Below are 24,298 nucleotides of genomic sequence, written 5' to 3'. Positions count from 1 at the left end.
GAATTACGGGAAAATCCCTTCGAGTCAATTTGGATTACTGAAGCCCCCAAGCCCGTTTCATATTAAAACTTGTTACACAAAGAACACATTTGTACTAACAAGTAACAGTTGCAGCGACTAAAATCATTCATTCCATTGAAATAACAGAGACCAGCTGAAGCTAGAATGATAATTTGTCACTGACATTGGTTTGTGTAACGAATTGCTGAGGGGATGACTTCCACCAGCGGAAGCCCGAAGTATTTCGTCGGCGTAGATGTGGGGACTTCGAGCGTCAGGGCTACGCTCGTAAGCGAAAATGGTCGCGTTGTTAATGTGGCCGTGGAACCAATCAGTATTTGGAATCCCTGCGAAAATTTCTATGAGCAGTCATCAGATGATATCTGGAGAGCATGTTGCAAAACAGTAAAGGTATGATTATGGTTGATCAAAAGCTTTAGTCTCTGTTATATTGGTTGTTTCGCTGAACTCTAATTTTGTTGGCTCTGCTCACCAAATACAGAGACCAAACAAAGTTTTAACTCGATCTGTACAGGTACTCAATGGCCATATGTTTATGTGTAGTTCGGATAAACCAGGGAAGTGGGACAGTTGCGCAACAGCCGAAGTAAGTCACTGTTTTTTCCCTTTTAAGTTTATTTTTCCAGTTTTGGTGCATTTCAGGCCAAAACAGAATAATAATCTTTAATTCGGTACGGTTCTTTTTATATATTTTTATGAAATAAAGACAAGAAACGATGAGCCCTGTCAGGGGGATATTGTATGGTTAACCCCCTAATGGCAACTGCGTGTATGAGGAGAAATGAAATAAATAAAGAAATGTTAAAAAACTCCTCGAAACGAACAACTGCCAGCTGTCTAGTAAGACTTTGATTATGATTCATAATCTGTTTCGAGTTTTTTAACATTGTTTATTTTTCTATATTTCTCCTCATGCACAGACAGTTTGCGATCGTGCAGCTGCCATTAGGGGTTAACAATACAAAATCCCCCATTGGTTCTCATCGATTTTTGTCTTTATTTCATAAAAGTATATAAAGATCTGGACCAAAATAAAGATTATTATTCCGTTTTGGCCTGAAATGCACCAAAGGGGGAAAAAATAAACTTGTAAGGAAAAAACAGTGACTTAGTTCGGCTGTTGCTCAACTCCCACTTCCCTGGTTTATCCGAACTTCATACATCAACATATGGCCATCGAGTCCCTGAACAGATTGAGTTAGAACTTCGGTCTTTGTAATTGGTGAGTGGAGCCAACAGAGTTCAGCGAACAACCAATAATTATAACAGAGACTGAAGCTTTTTGTCTAACATTTTTATAGACCGGAATGAATTAACCGTTATTTCCTTTCTGGGGATTAATTTAACAATTTCTGACATTTTGTGGAGCCAACGTCATGAACGTAGTTCAGTAGAACTACCAATTTTACAGAGACTGAAGCTTTTGGTCTAACAGTTTCATGAATGAATTATGAATAATGAAATGTCGCAACCATAATTATGTCAATGATGAGGAAGGGAGCTGCATCCAAAATATAATTTGTCATTTGAATACTGGATCATTGAATAAAATGAAATTTTGAACATGCATTCTCTGTAAGAACACTCTGAGCCTTCTGAATTTTACACTGGTACTAGGGCAGTAGACTGCATTCTGCTTAATGTAGAGAAGGTTTATGGTTCACCATGTGTAATATGAAGAAGGGAAAGGATATACAGGCAGAAAATTAAAATTGAAAGACAAAAAAGGATGAAAAGTGGAAATGAGACTTGAATTGAAAGTGAGTGAAGTCCTGGAAAGGACTGTAAACCAGATGAGATGAGCTGAATATGGCTTGAGTAGCGATGGTTTTAGTAGTAGCAGGTTGAAGTGAAGAGAGGTTACTTAACTTTTTGGGCAGGTTGACTGTCCGTCTTCTTCATGCAGTCTGCTTATCGCCAACTGTGGGAGTGCTGCTCTCATGTGGGTCTGTGTGCCGTTCTGAACCTCTCTATGTTACTGTCATTTTCTTTACATATATATCCGGGTCCAATGAATTCATAAAAATGTTCATAATAGAATGATATTTCAATTTACACATTTTCTGTTTGTGCGCACAATTAAAAAGTTGAAGCTTCTATTATTTTGTGAAAAATTAAAGATTAATCATTATTTGCATTCAATTTTGTCAACAGGACGTGACCTCAGATGGCCTTTCTGAATTGGTCCAAGGTATTGGCTTTGATGCCACATGTTCATTGGTGGTGCTTGACAAGGATCTCCGGCCATTGTCTGTAAGTCATTCAGGTATGAGCACTCTTTCTTGCACTGAAAGTTAATTGCATTATACGTCAGTCTTAGATTTTTGCTCTGAAAGTCGATTATGTTGTTAGTCAGGTATGGCCACTCTCTCTTTGCACTGAAAGTTAATTACATTATAAGTCAGTCTTGTATAAGAATTCTTTCTTTGCTCTTCAATCAATTCAATCAATTCATTTTATTTCCACAATTCAATAAAAAATTACATCAAAATTGCACAAAGTGATTCAAAGAACAATGAATAATACAATACATAGACTTACTTGGTACAAAAACAAAAGGATAAACAAAGTACGGAACATTAACAGAATATTAAAAAGTGGAGGGACAAACAAAGGCCTGGGGCCTATCAAAGGCTTGTCCCCAACATATAAAGATAACATATGACTGATCATAAACAAACAAGCAAATAAACAAACATAAAGCAATAAAGTTATTAAAGTCAGTTATGTTGTCAGTCAGGTATGACCACTCTTACATTACATTGTTCCTATTTAACTTGTTTAATAAGTCTAGATTTCAACCTGACACAAAAATAATAAAACAAATATTAAGTGCATCTGTGAATTCTTGATTGAAATAAAATTGCAAAATATTAATGTCAAGTATATATGACAATGATTTTTTATGATAAATCTATTTAAAAAATTGCTTATGATATATCCATCTTATCTGTGATTATAGGTGACAATGAGAGAAACATCATTATGTGGATGGATCATCGTGCTGTGAAAGAAGCTGAAAGGATCAACAAGACGGGACATGAAGCACTGCGCTTCACCGGAGGAGAGATTTCCCTAGAGATGGAACCTCCGAAATTGCTTTGGTTGAAAGAGGTAAGAGACGGCCCACTGGAGATAACTTTATCATGGTAGTCACAACTGGGTCCAGTCCCACAAAGAGGTATGATTGTTCTGATCAACCTCAACTATATGGAAATCCATCAATGTCATAATTTTTCTTCAGGAAATTTGCACAATATCGTATGTAAACAAAGAGAAGCACCCTAACTTTACAAGAAAACCATGATTGTATGAGTTTTCATCATATCTAGAAAATAGTTTGAACATACATACAGTTTAGATGTTGACGTCACTGGCAAGCCATAGTTTTGGTTGATCGGATAATCGCAACTCTTTGTATAAAGTCAGGACCCAGAAATGGTCACTCCTAAAAGTTCTCCTGCATATGCAGCTACAAGTATATAAAAAAGAAAATTATAAATAAACCTTAAATCTCATGATGCAAAAAAGGTACAGACATTATTGGTATATAATTTTGGATCACGCACTGGAATTCCTAGCTACATCCGTTTGAGACCTGATGCCCCTGTGCTTGCTGCTCCGTTCAACAAAATTTAAGGGACAATCTGGGTCAGCACACTACTCCAGGATCTCTAGCAAAGACACCAGCCCCTTCAGGAAGTCAATCAGACCAGTGAGGACCGACAGAACAAGATTTAGATTATACAATATACCAAAATGTTTATTTTCTCTTAAATATAGGTTTAGTTTTTGAAGGCATTATCATAAAAATATAATTCTTTAAATGTATATGCACTGAAAGATGTCATGTATTGAAGATAACGTAAGAACCTATTAATAGTCAGTTTAATGTTCATATCCTGACCATAAGTGAGGCAATTTGGACACAGTTATTTGCTTTGATATCATTTTGAGTGAAATTTACTTAAATATACAGGCCAATGTCTTTATTTCACAGAATATGTTTGAGACATGTTGGCAGAATGCAGGAGCATTCATGGATCTAGCTGACTTCATGACCTGGAAAGCCACAGGGTCACAAACAAGGTACTCTTTGGAAGAAGAGCAAACAGGGTCCCGTAACACAAAGGTTAGCGATTGATCATACGCTTGATATTCATGATTGATTGTACCTTGTAGTCAATGGAATCAATCGTAGAAAATGTTGTACGATCAATCACTAACCTTTGTGTTATGGGACCCTGGTCATCCTTAGTGACAAACATCGATTAATGTTAAAAGGAAAACTGTCATAAAAATGCAGTAATTTTGATTGATTTGGTAATATCAGTATCAGATATAACAGAGTTAATGCAAGATACCAACTAAGACCACAATGATTAAAGCATGAATTTGACTACATATAATTTTATATGATAAAATACAAAGAATGTAAGTAGGATATGACATCATCAACCCCCTCATGGTATATATTCATGAAGACATGCTTAGGAACGTTTTGCCCAAATTACTCAAAATCTGAAATTTAATAACTTTCTTGTTCTTCATCCAATTGCAATAAGATTTTCAGTGGTTTTTGTCTCACCTGCATAGCAGAGTGAGGCTATAGGCGCCGCTTTTCCGACGGCGGCGACAGCGGCGGCGGCATCAACATCAAATCTTAACCTGAGGTTAAGTTTTTGAAATGACATCATAACTTAGAAAGTATATGGACCTAGTTCATGAAACTTGGCCATAAGGTTAATCAAGTATTACTTAACATCCTATTAGAGTTTCATGTCACATGACCAAGGTCAAAGGTCATTTAGGGTCAATGAACTTAGACAATGTTGGAGGAATCAACATCAAAATCTTAACCTGAGGTTAAGTTTTTGAAATGACGTCATAACTTAGAAAGTATATGGACCTAGTTCATGAAACTTGGACATAAGGTTAATCAAGTATCACTGAACATCCTGCATGAGTTTTATGTCACATGACCAAGGTCAAAGGTCATTTAGGGTCAATGAACTTTGGCCGAATTGAGGGTATCTGTTGAATTCCCATCATAACTTTGAAAGTTTATGGATCTGATTCATGAAACTTGGACATAATAGTAATCAAGCATCACTGAACATTTTGTGCAAGTTTCAGGTCTCATGATTAAGGTCAAAGGTCATTTAGGGTCAATGAACTTTGGCCGAATTGGGGGTATCTGTTGAATTACCATCATAACTTTGAAAGTTCATGGATCTGATTCATGAAACTTGGACATTAGAGTAATCAAGTATCACTGAACATCCTGTGCGCATTTCAGGTCACATGACCAAGGTCAAAGGTCAATGAACATTGGCTGAATTGGGTGTATCTGTTGAATTACCATCATAACTTTGAAAGTTTATGGATCTGATTCATGAAACTTGTACATAAGAGTAATCAAGTATCACTGAACATCCTGTGCGAGTTTCAGGTCACATGATCAAGGTCAAAGGTCATGTAAGGTCAATGAACTTTGGCCATGTTGGGGTTTTTGTTGAATAACCATCATATCTCTGTAAGTTTATTGGTCTAGTTCATAAAAAGTGGACATAATAGTAACCATGTATCACTGAACATCTTGTGCGAGTTAGAGTAGTTTTCAAAGTCAGCACTGCTGCTATATTGAACTGCGTGATGCAGGTGAGACGGCCAGAGGCATTCCACTTGTTATCTTATTTTACTACATCTGTTAGATCCTATGATTTTCAGCCTGGAGTGCTCCTTTAAAGGCATCATAATAACTATTAGTATATCTAACAATATCTAGTCTTCCTATGTAATAATTCTCACCTGTTTGTTTTGCCTGCAGAGCTCTCTGCACTGTGGTTTGTAAACAGAAGTTTCCAGCAGATGCAAAGAATTCAGATAGTCAAATCCTATAGTTTTTCAGTTTCAAGTACCCCTTTAAAAACATCTTATTTGCGTGTTTACTCAGTGTGTAAAATATTTGTCCATCTTCTAAATTATCAAATCTCATCTGTTTGTTTTGCATGTAGATCTCTCTGCACTGTGGTTTGTAAATGGATGTTTAGAGCAGACGGCAAGGGACTCAGAGAGTGGGACACGTCTTTCTATGAGAGTATCGGCCTCAAAGATATCCTAGAAAATGAACAACAGAAAATTGGTAATATTTTAACAACCCTTCCTCTTACGGCCCCTACCTGCCTATCATAAATTTGTATTGCCATGCAATTGCCATACATTGTAACACACAGTTAAGACAAGTTGTTTTCTTTTATTAGCTTTACATAGCTCTTACAGAAAAAAATCATAACACAACTACTGTACCCCAGCTGTAGCCCAAGCTACTGTTTCTAGTGTTGTAAAATCAAGGAAGTAATCCTGTGGAGTACCCATTAACTTCACCTGGGTTGAGTGCAGCACAATTTAGATAAATTTCAAGCGTAAGGAAACAAACTATGACTTGGATTTACCTGTTTCCCTCTGCTTGAAAGACAAGAGTCAGAACCACTAGACTATGATGCACCCACATTTAATGAATGGAGCAAAAATGCATATGTGACCTCGTGGGTGTTTCATAAAGCTGTTTGTATGTTAAGAGCGACTGATCCTTTTTTATGGTAAATGGTATATTCCTTAGCAATGGTTTGGCACGTAAGAAAGGATCACCAGTCGTTCTTAAAGTCACTCTTAACTTACGAACAGCTTTATGAAACGGCCCTCAGGCCCATTTACAGTACTGTATATTTTGCTATTTTTGTCCCATGTATTTAGAATAACTAATGTTAGAATAAAAGTATTTGGATTTAAAAAATATCTACTCATTGTTTTCCTTCTAAAAAAAAGGAAATCATTTCCAGCTTCCTGGGGAACCGTGTGGGGATGGTCTTAGTCTTGCAGCTGCTAAGGAGCTTGGTCTTAGACCTGGACTACCTGTAGGAACAGGGATAATTGATGCCTATGCAGGTGGAATTGGTAAGTAAAGGAAACAAAATGGTCAGTGCGTTATGTGTGTATAGTGTTGATGTGGTAAGCACAATTTACATTAGAGCTTCCCAAGCTCACAACGATGATAATAATAATAATAATTATAATAATGTTTTTGTTGTAGTGTTATTGTACTAATATTGGAGAGCAATGTGTATATTATGTATAGCAATTTTCATTGATTATGTGCTATATGAGTACCAATTTTTTATTAATATATTATGATAAACATTTCTTGTGAAGTGCATATCAAATTATAATAATGATGATAATAAATGTGATTTGTAATGCATCAAATCCACTCTGTAGAGTGCCCAATGTGCAGTGAAAGAAAGAGAGAGAGAGAACAGTCAAAATACAGAGATGAATTAAGGAACAATTAAGAATAGGAAGCACTGAACCATTATGATACAATGATAAAATTGTCTATGCACTTGCCAAAAACTTGGATATCACTACCTTGGATTTAGCCTGGCAGCTGTTGTTTTCAGTGCAAAAGCACCTCAAAGAATTCATTCCTGCCAGGGTGTCCATTTGCCCCAAGGTACGGAGTGAATAGTGTTGGAATTTCTACACCTTGAACACCAACTTAGTGAGGATTCAACCCTGCATGCAAGGTGTTACTGGTGTTAGAGTTCCTAGACTTTTAACACCAGCTTACATACATTAGTGTTCATATCATGATGAATACTTTAATGAAGATTATTACTGGCCTTTAAATTTCATCTCTGTTGGGATGATTTAAAACTTAGCTTTTCCATTTTCTTTCACTGGTAGATGTCAAAATACATTGATTAAGAATCACATAGCAAAAAAAGTAGTATAACAAATGCCTCATAGACTGTAGCTACAATGATTGCATATAAATGGAAAATAGTCTTGACTAATTTGTCTCATTTATTTGTATCTTAGGAATGTTGGGTGCAGATGTGACTGGTTTTAAGCTTCCATGTGAAAGTCAACCTTTGACCTCCAGACTAGCTCTCATATGTGGGACATCAACATGTCACTTGGGTGTAAGTCAACTGATTATGCCCCTTTTTTAACTTCTCGTGATTATATCACACCAAAGTTTCAATGAACGCAGCCTTCTATCTTGTATACACAGAAATGCAAAAGTTCTCAGTTTGATTCTTGATGTCGATCTTATTTCAGACATTTCATTTAAGTCCATTTTTATGGCCTGTATTCTGAATTCCGGTTCAACTTTAATAGGCCCTGGTCCAAGTCCAGGCTAAAATTATGGGAAGCTACGAGTGGCAAGAATACTGCATCTGTTTACTGGTTTCACCATGGATTAATGAGGAAGAAAACTATTGCATTTTATTGATTAAAGACATTTTTAAAATGATTTTAATGCCAAATGTGATGAAGAATTCATCACCTAATTCTAGAGATTAATGACACATTTGGCTTTAGACCATGGTTTAAAATACAGATCGATAAGTTTAATTGTTCTCTATTCAGCTAAGTGAGAAAGAGATCTTTGTGTCCGGTGCCTGGAGTCCTTACTACAGTACTATGGTACCGGGTCTATCTGGACAATTCCATAAAATATGTATGAAATTTTCTGTCTCTGATTTTCCTGTTCTTTTGAGAACCTGTCTTAAAGGACCATGACTGGGTCAGTTTATGAAGAGAAGTAATACTTGAGAAAAATGGGGGTCGGATGTACAAAAAAGGTTGATAATTTTATGGAATTGCCCATCTTGATAAGTTAAATGGTTATTCTCTATCCAGTTAAGTGAGAAAGAGACCTTTGTACCCGGTGTCTGGGGTCCTTACTACGGTACTATGGTACCGGGTCTGTGGGCGAACGAAGGAGGAGACAGAGATTTGGGTGTTTAGCTCTGTCATAATTAGTTTAATGGTGGTTCTCTATTAATGGTTATTCTTTATCCAGTTAAGTGAGAAAGAAACCTTTGTACCCGGTGTCTGGGGTCCATACTACGGTACTATGGTACCGGGCCTGTGGGGGAACGAAGGAGGAGAGTCCTGCACTGGCAAGCTGATTGATCATATCATCCACACTCATCCTGCTCTGAATCAGCTTAAAGAAGAGAGTCAAAAGAGGTATGAATTTTGATGAATTTTTCTATAGGATTGGAGATTTGATATGGTTAAATTTGGCGGGATGCAGTGATATTTGCCTTTTAGAAAGATATGTTGCTATTCTGTTTTCAGCTCAAGTTTACTGCTTTCCTTTCATCGTTTGCATTATGGATAAATCCAATATAATTATCAGAGCTTCTAAACATATAATGAACTTATAAAGACATTGTAGTAGTAGGACACAGTAGGATCATTGATCTTCTTTCATATTTACTTTCAACCTGTAAACTTTACTAGCTCATTATAAATAAAATTCACAAAGCAAAATGCTGAAAATTTCATCAAAATTGGATAACAAATAACGAAGTAATTGAAGTTTAAAATTCATCAATACTTAGTGAAAACAGTTATATGCACATCGTGGTTGTTGTTTTTTTCATCACATGATTTGTAAAAAAAAGGAGGAATGCTGTCTAGTAGTTAATTCCCTTTACCTAACCATTTGGACACTGTTGCACAGTATGAGCATTTAGATATTAGTTGCAACGTCATTTCTATTATTTATCTCAGTGCAGAAAGTAGAGAACGTGTGATTTTTACATCCTCTCCAAAGAAACATAGTTGCTTAATTAGTTTTCTTATTCGTTACAGTGGCTGTGACATGTACACATGGTTAGATGACCGGTTGATGACCATGGCCAAAGATAAAGGACTCTCTTCTCCAGCCGTTTTGACAAGAGATCTCCATCTCTGTCCATATTTCTATGGAAACAGATCACCTCTTGCTGACCCCACTTTGAAAGGAATGGTTAGTAAATCTCACTTATTAATAATATTACCTTTGTTTTGTTTTTTGTCTTTAATATTTCTGTCATGCACTCGCTACATGCTGTGTTATCACCATTGCAACCTCCATTATATTGTAACTTTTATGAATGTTTTAATGTCAATAATGAGTAGCCTTTGGAAATAAATGTTATTGAATTGAATTGAGAATCTGATAATTTTTATCAGTTTGCATTCTAAATTAGAAATGAAAGTTCAACAAGTAAAATCCTCTTATTGGAATGTAACTGAATGATAGAAATATTAAAATAAAAATTCTGCTTATACTGCAAGCCTTATAGGCCTGATTTTGCATGCTTGATTTAATTGATCACTATGTTGAATCGAGCGCACAAATCAGTTGTAAGATCAATCGCTATACTTTGTGTAAATGGTTCCAGGACAATATATTCTGGTATTCCTTGATGAAACCTACCCAGGATGCCATTTGTGAACGATTCGTGTGATGTGAAAATTAACAGATTTATCCATTCCAATCCAATTCAAATTTATTCACATAACATATATACAGAAAAACAAAGCATGGACACCTTAACATGCAAAACATTTTTTTCATGAGAAAGAGGAGTTAACCAAATAGTATTCACAATAGATCTTCCTATAATCTAGGCCGGGGCTGCAGTTATTGTCTTTGCTGTTGTGCTGAGCGTAAGCGATACGTCTGATCTGGCGAAGACTACGTGCAGCCACCGCCTATACACTCCTGTCTTGCCTTGGATGTTTTTTTTTTATTATCGACTATGAAATGACGCCAGTTTTTCGTACGAAAAATTCTCATGCATATGTATGAAGTAGAAATAAATCAGACCAATCAGAAATATGTTGGAAAGAAGAAGGTGCGGTAATGCATATATTTCATGTGACATGACGCCACTTTCTTCATACAAAATGGCGAGTATGAGTAAATGCGAGAAACTTCTCTGAGAGTTTGGATTATGCTGCCGATAAACTAATTCAGACATGTTGCTTACGTTTAGCATGACTGCAAAGACAATAACTGCAGGCTCTGCCTAGATTATAGGCTACCATCTTAGAGGCTGGAGCTATTGCCTTGCATGCGTTGGTGATCTACAGTTGGTGCATCTTTATGTGTATTCCTATATCCTCTGAGAGGGGGCGCTATGATATTATGACGTCATGTTGCATAAGGTCTATGAAAAGAAACATTATAAAGTTTCTTATATCGAAGCCAAAGATGTCATATTAACTTATGTATGAATTAGTAATCATCAAATTTTCCATGTTTTTCTCACAGATAAGCGGTTTGACATTGTCCTCTTCCCTTGATGATCTAGCTATTCTCTATTTAGCCACTCTACAGGCATTAGCTGTAAGTTTTTAGATTGTTGTTTTTCGTAATATGTGACCAGGGCCCTTCTTACAAAGAGTTAATTGATCCAATCAATCACAACTATGGAGGGCCAGCAATGTCAACATCTATTATGCATTTTTGTTCAAAATATATTCTTATTATGATGTATATTCATGCATTCATTGTTGTCTTGAAAACTCACTGAGCTTCTCTTTGTTTACAAAGGACATCATGCAAATTTCCTGTAGAAAAATTATGACACTGATGGATTTCCATAGAGTTACAATTGATTGGATCAATCGTAACTCTTTGTGAGATGGAGCCCAAGCATGACAAAATTCACAAATATTTCACTGTGATTGGTTTTGATCAGAAAGGAAAAATTTCATTTTTTTGTATTTCTCAGTATGTTTTTCTATGCACTTTAAACTAATAGATGTACCAAACAAATCTAAAAGTTAGACAAATAACTGGGGGATTATGTTTGCAAATTCCCCTGACAATGAACTCCAATAAATTGAAAACTGGATGAATTCTTACATTGACACTTCTTGATAATCATGAACAGGATGTGCCTAATAAGTCTGATAACTTTAGAGCTAATTTCATGACCCCTTCTAGATTTTGTTTTATTAGATTATAATCCTTTATTGTCATCTTTGCACAATAGTGTGAGGATAATTGTGCTTCAAAAGACTTGTCATCTTTAATCCATCTTTTTCAAAATTAAAGTTGTATGGTAGTGAAAAATATCCTGTTTGTAATGAGGGTTAGGATCATCCAATAGTAATTAGCATGTTATATATCATTTTTTAAAGCTGGAAATTTCTTTCAGTTGGGATATTCAATTGAAAATTTGTTTCTGGCGAATTTTTGTGCATTTTGCCATGCCTGGAGGGTGTATCACAAAGAGCTAAGTGTGACTTATTGGGTGTTGCAAAAAATATTTGCAATCGATTGAAAATTTTCTGTTGCAATTTACGATCAATAGATCAATTTTAGCTATAGCAAATCAGGTTACACTCCTTGTTTCAAGGAACAGATTAGCAATCAATCTAAAATTTACAATTAATTTCAAAACCTATTGATTTAGGGTGAAAATAGACTTGCGATTGATCACAAGTTTCTTGCAACACCCCATTAGAGTTGTGCTTAAATGCCAAAGTACACATGATTATGAAACATGCAATCTCATTGATTAATACACAGTATAACACGCCTCCACCCGTGTGATTTGACCAATGTGGTGTTGCCTTTTATACCATACGCAACTTGGAATTTAAGTGCAGCAACTCTGATTCTTACTTAAATCTTGGTGAAACACACCCTGGTCAAATATTTTACACTTGTCATGTAACAAATGAATGGGAATAGTGGTTCAGTATTTTCAATAGGGGAATGAAACAGAGTTGATAATACAAGTAACCCAAACATTTTTGAAGGAGAAATGTTTCCCTTTTTTCAACATTTCTTTCAGAACTCTTGTCTAAAGAGTATAAACTGGTTTCATAGCTATCTTCATGTATATGTGTTGTATCCTTTTCTTCTTCAATTGATATGAATCAAACCACAAAGCATTTTAAAGAAAATACAAACCAGTACTCTTGCTAAGCAACACCTCTAGTCCTTAAATCTGGCCAGGGTCCTTACCCATAATGCATCATTCTCGGCAGTGTAGTCTGTTTAAACTAATTTCATACCTTAAGTTTCCTTTTTTGTTAATTTATGAGATAATCTTTCAATTTGTATTTTGATGTTATTCATCTACTGTAAACACTTACATTTCAGCCATCGGCTGCAGTATGTGTATTACTGTTTTGAAACAATGAATATGAATATTGGCATCTAATCAAACTTTTATAGTTTTCAAGATTCTCTCTATATCACTCTTTAATTGCAGCATGGAACACGTTTGATAGTTGAACAAATGATCAGGTCTGGTTACAGTATATCAACTCTGTTTGCATGTGGAGGTCTGTGTAAGAGTGATTTATTCTTACAGACGCATGCAGATATCACCGGTAAGATAATGTCCTCATATCTCATCAATTATTCTGTATTCAAATTGATTAAAGGGGAATCCAGCCTTGGCCATAAAATGTTGTGTGGGGAAGGAGAAAAATAAATTAAACAGAATGGTGAAAATTTGAAAGAAATCGGACGAGCATTAAGAAAGTTATAGCTGCTTAAAAATTGGGATCACTAATAGTATGTAGATTCCAAATTGGCAACTGGGTAAGTAAATTATGACCACTGATCTCTCCCCTAACTGGATATGCTGGGAGGGTCCTTTGTTTGAAGCCCGCGAGTTCTATTGTCCGCCATACCAGTTCCCCCAAAAGGAACGCGATCGCTCCATTAGCATGTGCATTGTGAGCGATACGCTAGCTGTCTGCACACTGAAGCACTCATTGCTTTTTATACAAAACTTCATATATTTAAGGTGCCAGAATTTTCAATTTTCTTGAAACCATGGTACTTTCCCAGTATACAATTCGGAAACATAATTTTGAAGGGGTTGGTGTTTTTCTCACCTACGGAAGAATGGATGAAATCCTTGACTTGTATAGGGGTATTTTGGAGGTTTTCCAAATAACCATCTTAGGATCGATATGGCGAGGACTTTCTAGGTTATGAAGGCTTATAACACTGGGCTTGAACCCCCCCTTTAATTTAAGTCTACCCCCCCCCCCCCCCAAAAAAAAAATCAAACAAGTGTAACACCGAAAAATTCATCGTTTTCAAACGTTGAAAATGTAACTTTCATATTTTATTTCTGATTTTGATTAAATTTTGAGCATTATTGTGTGTTTTTCTCTCTATTCAAATAATCATTTTCATGAGGTGGACTCGCCCTTTAAAGAACAAGTCCACACCCAACAAAAACTTGATTTGAATAAAAAGAAAAAAATTCAACAAGCATAACCCTGAAAATTTCATCAAAATCGGATGTAATATGAAAGTTATGGCAGTTTAAAGTTTCGCTTCATTTCACAAAACAGTTATATGCACATCTCGGTTGGTATTCCATTATTATTTTAACATTTTGTGCTTCCGGCAAGGAGGTCCTAAACGTCAAATTCGTAAAAATTGAAATATTGTATAATTCAAACCATAAAACACAAAAGAAATAGTGAGTAAAATCATTGACTCTCTCATTTGGATGTAACTGGCTCGTTCATATCACTATTTTTTTTTTAATAAGCGAAACTTTGAAATGTCATAACTTTTTATTTTACATCCGATTTTAATGAAATTTTCAGCATTGTGCTTGTCTGATTTTTCTCTATTGATTCAAATCAACATTTTTCTGAGGTGGACTTGACCTTCTCTCTCTCTCTTTCCTTCTGTCACATCGATCGACCCTCTTCAATTATCCTCTACCCAGTTTGTTCATATACACTGTAGGCAGCGGAAGCGGGGGGGGGGGGGGGGGGGGGGGGGGTCCTGGTCCCCTAAATTTTAGGTGGGGGACAGACCCCCCAAAATTTATGTTGACAACTTTTTTTTGGTTCTTTTTGCTTGTCAATTTTTTTCCTGCATCCCCTTTAAATTCAGGTGGACCCCCCTAAAATCGTTGTGGTCCGCCCTGAAATTCTGGTTGATAACCCTTTTTTGATGCTTGTCAGATTTTCTTTTGTTTTGCATCCCTTCCTAAATTTTGGGTCGATAACCTTTTTTTGCTTGTCAGATTATTTTCATTGCGTCACCCCCTAAATTTCTGGTTGATAACCCCCTTTTTTGCTCCACCGAGACAATTTTTCTTTGAAGACATTCGGCATCTCAAAATAATTTCTGTGAAATTTCTGAAGTCTGTTAATCCGTCTCTGTAGCTTAATGTCTTTTTTACGTACTTAAAAAAAAGAGTTCTTGGAAAAAATAATTCGATCTATTGTTGACAGAGAAATATCACAAATTCACACGCCACAAGTTACGTATAAGCCCCCTAAAGTCCTAGTCCTATACCGTACACTAGCTTGTAATTTTCACAAATAAAAGATAAATAATTTTCAGAATACCTTGTAGATCCAGTCCTTGTCCCAAAAATCAGTCTATTTCGGTCAGGATCTATGCTTGCAAAAAATATTTTTTTAACTCCTCCGAAACGGCAGATTTTCAGTCTTAACTTAAGTTTCACAATACATGCTATACACGGTCAGTATTTTCGTGTCTCAGTCGTGATATTCTTCTGTCCAAACATGATTGATAAACTCATAAAACTTGGTGACATTTGTGAATATTGATAAACTGAATATTCATTTGAATCATGGTTTGAATTCATCACGCTTCCAGAGAAATCACAACAATCGATAACCCCCCCCCCCCCCCCCCGGAGTTTTAAAGTTTTGGAAACTTGCTCTGGTAATTTAGAATTACCACACATGTATTTGAGCACATGGGACTACATAAAGTCTACAACTATGCAGTTCACCAGCTTGTCTTATCTGTGAAAAGTAATCCCATTTTCTCTGTTTCCACGGTCGTCACAATAAGTGCAATTATACGTGGCACAGGACGACATCTTAAACTTTGTATCAGGTATAAATTCACATTGAAAAGTGCTGTTATAAGAGTTGATTTGGTAAGTATAATTAAGAATTGACACTATTGCCGTGTACCAGACTCTACTCCGATTTTGGCTTTTTGGGGAACTCGGCGTGCGGAGGTACCAACTTCCGGTGCTTCAACACGGAATAGGCCAATCAGCGTTATTGTTCCTATCCAGGTAGGGGAGAGATCAGTGATTATGACAAGGGGCAAGGACAACTTTCCCATAGGCCATGTACTTTATTATCAGGGATTTGTGGTTTTCTCCTAAGTACCTACTCCCCTGGGGCAGTAATCCAAATATAAGCCAGGTAGTATATTATTTACTGTCCTCATAAAAGTAAAATATAATTTGAAAGAAAACTTTTGGGAAAAATGACATTTTAGCCATTATATGTAGTGGAGTACATGAAAGAGTAGTCCTTGCCTTACATCACAATTACATCCCATATGCGGCCAATTTGAAGTCTCCATGAGTATAGTGATTACCAATATTTGCAACTTTTTAAAATTCATAACTTTCTTGTTGTTTGTCCAATATTGTTCAAACTTTCACATATCAACTTGTCTGATTTTTCTTTTTCTTCTAAAACAAGTTTTTTATTTGGGTTGGATTCCCCTTTAAAGCTCTGGAGGTGAACAGGTTTCTACTTCATGTTGTTTTATTTGGGAAAAATAAACTATTTGATAGAACCAAACTTCAGAGATGGGTAGTTCATTTGGGCAGGATGAATTTTTATTTAATTTTTTGTTTCTGTTTATGGTAACTCCCGTAGGAACTCGGCAGGACAGCGTTTTGCTGGTAAACACCAAGCTGGTATATAACCAATTACCTATGAAACATTTTACGTCTAGGTTAATCAGCCATCGTGGCTGACCTTATAGATGACAGATATCACTCTCGAGCCTTTTTATCAAAGTGGAGACAATGGCAGAGTTGGGATTCGAACTCACAACCTAACGATTCTGAGTCCAATGCTCTAACCACTGGACTACACAACCCATCGAATCTGTATTCACACGATGTATGATATTACAAAATAACCAATAACTTTCATGTAATACAGTTGAGAAGAAGGTAACATTCCTTGTCCTTTCAATCATCTTCTTTGTCTCCTTGTGGTTATTTGTCTTGTTTTCTTGTCTTTCTTGTTATTCCTTCTCCTTCCTTCTCTTCCTCCTTTTTTTTCTTTCTTCAACTTTCTTTCTTCTTTCTCTTCTTCCATACTTTGATTTTATACATGGATTGTCAGTTCCAATTTAGGTCTAATTGATCAAATGGTCAATTCTATCACCTAGCATTGTCCAGGATGGATAGTTAAAAATTGTTCTTATTGATCTGAACAACTTTGAACTTTTCTTCTTTAACAATATAATTATTTTGATGAAATAACCATGCGACCTACAATGGCAATGATGAATATTCCCTTTTCTTGTTGCTAGGGCTACCAATAGTCTTGCCAAAGGAATCTGAGTCAGTCTTAGTTGGAGCAGCCATCTTAGGAGCAAAGGCTTCTGGGATATTTGATCTCAAGGTAAGTTTTGTGACCCCCCCAAAAAAAATGGAAAGGACTAACAAAATAAAAATAAATGTCGAGAGACTCATTCTTTTTTCACCATTGATAGATGATTTTATTATACAGCAAAAAATATATATGTATTAATCTGTAATTGAATATTTCCAGTATAGTTACTATGAATACAGTAATATATTATCGTACTCCTTACCCATGTTGTAATTGAACTCCTCCAAAACCTTACCCATTGTCCTTGTCCTACCACTATACAATAACCCTGCTTCTACAAGTAATACTCTCCCAACCCGTAAGTCTATTCAAGTGTTGGTAAGTACCATCAAAGTGCATGTTACTATTCTAATTAATAACAAGAGAGTATGTGAATATGTATACTCTAAAAAAGTCATGATGTAGAGGATATGTGATTTATTGGACAGATTTTGAGATTATTTTCTTTTTTTAAGTAAAAGATGTTTCCAAGCATGAATTGTGTTGAAGATATCAGGATATTATATTTTTATATCCTGTCACTAAATTTGTAAGATAAGTGCTTAGATTATGCCTTGTGAAGAAATAGGAAGTACTGAGAGAGGGTGTAATGTTCAAATTTCTGCTAATTTCAATATTTGAAAAACTTTCAGTTGCCACAACTCTTTTCTAAAATTTGTATGCTAGATGATAATCTAGTATATATAATTCATATGATTGACTTTATATCAAAGCTTTAGATGGGTTTCAAACGATGCCATTTACAACTTATTGCAAATCTAATCCACACCCATATGTGACCTTCCAATGACTTCTAGCCCTTACTTGACCCAAATTCTAATCCTAACCCTGACCCTGATTTGAGAGAATTAAACTCTTTAATCATGGCCGAGCTGATGATAATTAATAGTAATAATAACGCAGTTCTTGTATAGCATACATCACATTATGACATATCGTCTCTATGAGCTTCCAAATGAGTTTGATATTATTGCCCTAGACTTTAGACCCATAGCTTTTACAGGAGAGAGCTATTTTCAAGGAATAAATTCCTACCAGGTACCCTTTCACCTCACCTGGGTTCAGTGCAGCACAATTTGGATGAATTTCTTGCCGAGGGAAATTACGCCATAGCTGGGATTCAAACCCACGACCCTCTGTTTCAATTCAAAGTCAGAAGACTAATCCACTAGGCCACAACGCTAAACCTCTAAGAAATGATAATTCAATTATTGAACTCTTCTCTTCAACAGGGTGCTATGAGCCGCATGTGTGGTGTCGGTAAAGTCATCTGGCCTGATGAACCACAGAGGGCGTACTACAGCAAAAAACACACTGTATTCCTGAAACTTGTTGAACATCAGAGGGAGTATAAACACATCATGGAACAGCTATGATCTCTGTTAAAAAGATGCAAATACTGCCTGCCATTGTATGACAAAATTGAGCTGTACCTGTTAAGTAAACTAAAACATTGTATGAGATATGAGGCCCTTTGTGATGTTATCATATCATTAATCACCTGGGCCCCATCTTGCAAAGAGTTGCGATTGATCCAATCAATCACAACTATGGACGGCCAGCAACAAAGGCGAACACACCAAACTGTCAAGAAATCAATGAACTTATGGATATACATGCATATCTACAAAAAAAATCGAGCAAACGTGCATTGTATATGTTTACTTTGCTGGCTTTCCATAGTCGCCATTGATCGGATTAATAACAACTCTTTGAAAGATGGGCCCATGATGTATATACATCCATTCATCATTCTCTTAAAGATTCAGTGTGATTCTTTTTGTTTAGTGATTAGACACATATTTTGCCTTTTCTCAGGTTATGTTGAATTATCCATCCTGGACAATGCAAGGTGAAAGAATTTTTGTTCTTCCTGAGAACCAAAGAATTCCCCTTATTTTGAGCACCAATAAATAAAGAACAGGACAAGATCTTTGCATTAATATCCCCCAGTAATCATTAACAGGATGTGCCTAATTGGTGTCACAACTTTGGAGCTAATTTAATTAACCCCCTTTTTAAGGATAATTTCAAGGATATCTAATCCCCTTATTGTTACCTGTGTACAATAGTGTGAGGGTAAGTCAGCTTCAATAGACTTTGTTTTCTTTTATCTCATTTTCTCAAAAACAACATTCTATGATAGTTAGTTTTCTTCTCTTTGTAATGAGCGTTAGGATCATTCATTAGTAGGGTGTTATATATCATTTTAAAGATGGGAATCTCCTTTTTCAGTAAGGATATATAACTGAAAATTAATTTCTTGTGAATTTTTGTGGGTTTTGCAATGCTTGGACATGTATGTGTTTATATCTTGTCTCAAAAATATGTCATCCAGGTAATAATCGTCGAAAGTAAATTGATGATTGATCATAACTCTTGTTTGACCATGTTTGTCCGATAGATGTGAATTTGCAATAATGTTTGAATGGCATATTCTTAATGATAATAGATATTAAGAACATATATAAATACAATGTTGTACTTATACAGCGCTTGATATTGAGATCTCTAAGCGCTTTACATTATTAGTTAGAAGAATTATTAAATGACAATTATTTTACATTCTACATTATTCGCAACTGATGATAAACAGGGCTGAGCTTAGATTACCCATAATACAGTGCGCTTGTAATTGAATTATGATGCAGGCATCCATTTTTACATGTTTTTTTTTCTTTTTTGGGGGGGGTTCTGAATAATCCATTTAGTTTTACCCCTATTTTGCTATGAATGAGGCCATTTGATTTTGTATGTTTTATTACCAAAAATTCAGACCAGGGGCCTATTTCATAAAGGACTTCCAACTGTTGTAACTTTGCCAAAATGGTAACTACCATGGAAACCATGATTTTGATTGGCTGCTGAGCCCTGCTACCATGGTAGTTGCCATTATGGCAAAGTTACAAACAGTTGCAAGTCCTTTATGAAACAGGCCCCAGATGTGTAGATCGCTGTGGCCCCATAGTGCATTCTTTTGATGTGTCATTCGACAGTTAGCGGCTGGTGATCATTGCCGTGTGGAATGGACTAAACAAAGTGTATTCATGCAGGAAAAAGATTAAAGTCAAATGTAAAAAAAAAGACAACAACTCACTCATACCAGAGATTGAAATGTGGAATGTATCATTGTTTTGATTAAAGCATCAAATACATAAACTTGTTGATGCAGTGGTTGATCCATTATTTTCAAATAGAGGGGCCCAAATACAGAATTTTGCAACAGAAGGGGTACATACTTTTTTTTCAGATTTAGCTATATTAGTTAGTATGTTCAGTGGACAATACTAAAAAATATATAGGGGGCCTGTGCCAATTGCGCCTCCGTCTGGATCCGACACTGATGATGGAGTCCAATGGTCAGAAATTTGCAAGTTATGGTCCGCTTCACAAATTTGTTTCAGAACTTCTAATGATGGCCCTTAAAGGGTAAAGTAGTGTTTTATCATGCATAGTTTCTTTTATTGTTTTGTGTAGTCAAACGTTTGAGGGCTGGAGGGGGTGTTGTGATCATGATCCACTTTTTACTTTTTGTGATATGTTAATGTGATTTTCACATATCTTTAATTTGTTAAAAGTTTCATCAATTATGGAACCATGAATATGTCATATACACTGTTGTACATCTCTAAATATTAAATGATCCAATATTTGCCATAGATATGATGAATAAATCAATTCAATATTTTCCTATCAAATAGCATATTTCTGGTTCTGTTTTAATCAATATCAGTTTCATTAGCATAGTTCTTATGAATTTAATGAAAAATATAATGAAATTAAATTCAAGGGAAGGAGAGAATGAAAGAAACATAGTATTTGAGGAAGGGGTATGAGAAAGGCCCAGAGAGGGGGGGAATATGTGAGGAGAGAGAATGTGAGTGTGTGTGTTTTAAGGGGGTGGAGAGTGGCATTTCCAAATGATGCAAGTGCTGCATTTGGGATTAATTTGAACCCAAGATTGTGGTTCTTAGTAACAGATGGAATGATTTCTAAAGAATTTAAAGAGGGGGGGGGGGCAGCAGACCACCCACAAAGAAGGCTGTTTTTATGTTTTTGTACATGTTTATTAAAAAAAGGTGGTAGTTGACCCCCCCCCCCCCCCCTTCGCCGGCCCTGTTGGAATTTGTATCCACGACGCCTCTATCCAACTTTGATCCTAAAGTTGCCCATTTTTCATCAATGTTAGTGTTGGGACGAGATGGTTGTGGACCCTGATTCCTTCTCTTTTCATTTCTTTGCCCCTTCAAATATTTCAATGGGAGAGGGGGTGCATGACCATTTTGACTCTTCCCCTTCAATATTCTTTGTTTTCCTCCTTTCCTTTTATCTTCTCATACTCCCTTCCCACTCCTTTCTTCTTTCTTTGTATTTTCTTTGCGGGAGGGGGGGCCGGGGCAAGGCTTGCCCCCTAGATCCGCCTTTGATTGCAATACGCGACTGCCCTTGCATTTTTTTTCAAGAAGGGGGAAAGTGGGTGGGGGTAGGAGAGTTGACTGGTCTTGGGTAATCCCTGCGGTTACACTTCGTAATTCCGACGCTTCGTAATTCCGAAGGTTCTTTATTCCGAAGGTTCGTAATTCCGAAACACGTAAATTGCCTATACCTCGATGTTCGTTAATCCGAAAACGAAATAGGGTTCGTTAATCCGAACATTTGTGGCGTAATTCCGACGATTCGTTATTCCGAAGGTTCGATAATCCGAAAACGAAATAAGGTTCGTTGTTCCGAAGGTTCGTTAATCCGAAAACGAAATAAGGTTCGTTGTTCCGAAGGTTCGTTAATCCGAAAACGAAAAAAGGTTCGTTATTCCGAAGGTTCGTTGATCCGAAAACGAAATGAGGTTCGTTTTTCCGAAGGTTCGTTAATCCGAAAACAAAATAAGGTTCGTTTTTCCGAAGGTTCGTTAATCCGAAAACAAAATAAGGTTCGTTAATCCGAAAAATGAAAACCGGGAAAGCAGAGGCAGAGGCAAGGGGAGGGGGCGGGGGACACTGTTGCCGTTCAGGATGGGAAGGCAAGGGCGTCCGAACGAATTTTCGTTGGGGGTAAAGCCAAAAAATGAAACTCATACGTCAAAATTGGGACTGTGGTGATATTTTCACCTGAAGATTATCATCTGCTTGAAGTCATTGTCTGTTTCAGAGTGATTAAGTAGAGAATAACTTTTTTGAAGTTCTTATTATGGCAAAATGTATATTTAGGCTTTATTTTTCGGGAGAGAGTATAATGAGCGAGCGGCTTGGTAAAACAAATTCAAAGGTGAAGTTGTATAACGTTTTTTGTGGTCAGTTATTCTTAAAATGGCATTATTGCGAGGTGTTGCGAGCGTGAATCACAAGCTAAACTTTAGGTTATTTCAATAAAAATGAAAATTAGTTTTTAAAAATCCGAGCAGATTTCTGCTGTCATTAAAAAGATGTGCATCTAAATAAAGAATTAACACGAGCGCAAAACGCGAGCTTGAACATACTGACCAGAAAAGGAACATGTTAAAGAAAGCATTGACCTCTTTAGGATGCATATTTCACCAATCGAATGAGAGTGCGAAGCGCAAGCTGAAATTTTTCAATATTCCAGCCTGAAAACTTAACTTGTATACTTTAAAAAGAGTATTTTATTTCGAAAAAAAACATGAACAACGGCATATTTATATTTGAAAAAGGAACTTTCCCATTTTGGAAAATATTAATTCCCCTGTTTTTTATTCCATTTTTGATGCCCCCTGCCTCCCTCCCGGCGGATCCAACTTTCGTCAAATAGAGGGGGGGGGGTTTTAGCCATATTTTCCTTGATCGGCAGTTTAAAGTTGATTTTTGTTTGTTTCTTTGAAAGGGTAGTCCTATAACAGTCAATAATTAGCTTTATCCTTATAAAATAAAGTAAATATGTAATAACATGATAAACCCTTTTTAAATAATGCGAGCGCGAGCTATATATTTTTGTTAATATGATGGGCAATATGTTTGCGATCTTCAAAGCGAGATGCCTATGTAACTAAATTTAGATAATAACTGCTAGCAAGAAGCGCGAACAGAATTTTTAAATATATAAGCTCTGACCTGATCTAAAGGGGACATTTTAAGAACTTTTTGCAGTTAGCCATGAAGATGATGCGTGTTTTAGCCAATGGCGGCGGAACGTTTTTTTTTTTTTTTGGGGGGGGCAAAGTAAAAAAAAAGGGGCCAATAGGGGCAATTTGGTGCAAACGGATATTTTCACCATTAGATTATCATCTGTGTAAAGAGGTTGTGTGTTTTTGTAGTAACTAAATTGAGCACAATTTTTTAAGTGATCACTAAAGTTATACATTTACGTTTCATTTCTGCGAGCGTAGAGAGCAAGCGGTTTGGGGGAAAAAGTCAAATCTGAAGATGTAAAATTCACCTTTTTGGTCAATACTGTTAAAAGAGCATCCTTGTGAGATGTTGCGAGTGAATCACGTGCTCAAACTTTTGGAAATTTCATGTGGGCCTAGAATGATAATATTGATATAGATATCATTTACCCAGGGAAGCCACTTCAGTTCTGAAAAATATTCTCCCAGCTATTATTATTTTTTTTACAAGAATGCTTAGAATGTCCAGTTTTCAAGTTGGAAAATCGGAAAATTTGGCTCACGTTTCTCGCTCGCATCAAGTATTGTTTATTGAGGAACTCATTCTATTCCTGGTTACAAAAAAGAAATATGAAATGTCCAGTTTTCAGGTTGGAATATCACAAATTTTAAGCTTGCGGTTCGCGCTCTCATTATGTAGTTCGTGAGATATATATTCTATTCATGAGTCACTAAATGCAGTCCTTAAAAGATTACTTTCTGAAGCCTGTTGCATAAAACTTTTTACCTGAGAAAACTCTGGTAAAAACTGAAAACTAAGGTTAGTCTGATTTCCGCCAATGACTTTAGCACAGGGCAAAAACTCCTGTAAAAACAACCTGAGTTTTCTCAGGTAAAAAGTTTCATGCAACAGGCCCCAGGTCAGTATATAAACAAATTACAGCTCGCCCTCGCATTAATTCTTTA

The 24,298-nt window shown here is 36.2% G+C and overlaps 1 protein-coding gene across 2 annotated transcripts; it reads left to right on the top strand.

The window, feature by feature from the left end:
* The first annotated feature begins 28 nt into the window (after nt 1–28).
* On the top strand, nt 29–20,138 carry LOC121424540 (FGGY carbohydrate kinase domain-containing protein-like). Of its 2 annotated transcripts, XM_041620258.1 has the most exons (13): nt 29–411; nt 2,176–2,287; nt 2,984–3,135; nt 4,022–4,110; nt 6,039–6,166; nt 6,850–6,978; nt 7,903–8,006; nt 8,894–9,063; nt 9,694–9,850; nt 11,144–11,218; nt 13,101–13,221; nt 17,192–17,283; nt 18,507–20,138. In XM_041620258.1, exons 1-13 carry the CDS (start codon nt 214–216, stop codon nt 18,648–18,650), a joined length of 1,671 nt encoding a protein of 556 aa, XP_041476192.1. In that variant the 5' UTR covers nt 29–213; the 3' UTR covers nt 18,651–20,138. The 2 variants fall into 2 exon arrangements, with proteins under 2 accessions (XP_041476192.1, XP_041476193.1); XM_041620259.1 differs by lacking the exon at nt 29–411 and having other exon boundaries at nt 2,189–2,274.
* The last annotated feature ends 4,160 nt before the right edge of the window (nt 20,139–24,298 follow it).

The sequence above is a fragment of the Lytechinus variegatus genome, chromosome 11, assembly GCF_018143015.1.
Source record: "Lytechinus variegatus isolate NC3 chromosome 11, Lvar_3.0, whole genome shotgun sequence".
NCBI classification, from domain to species: Eukaryota; Metazoa; Echinodermata; class Echinoidea; order Temnopleuroida; family Toxopneustidae; genus Lytechinus; species Lytechinus variegatus.
This window is presented reverse-complemented; position numbering and strand designations above follow the sequence as displayed.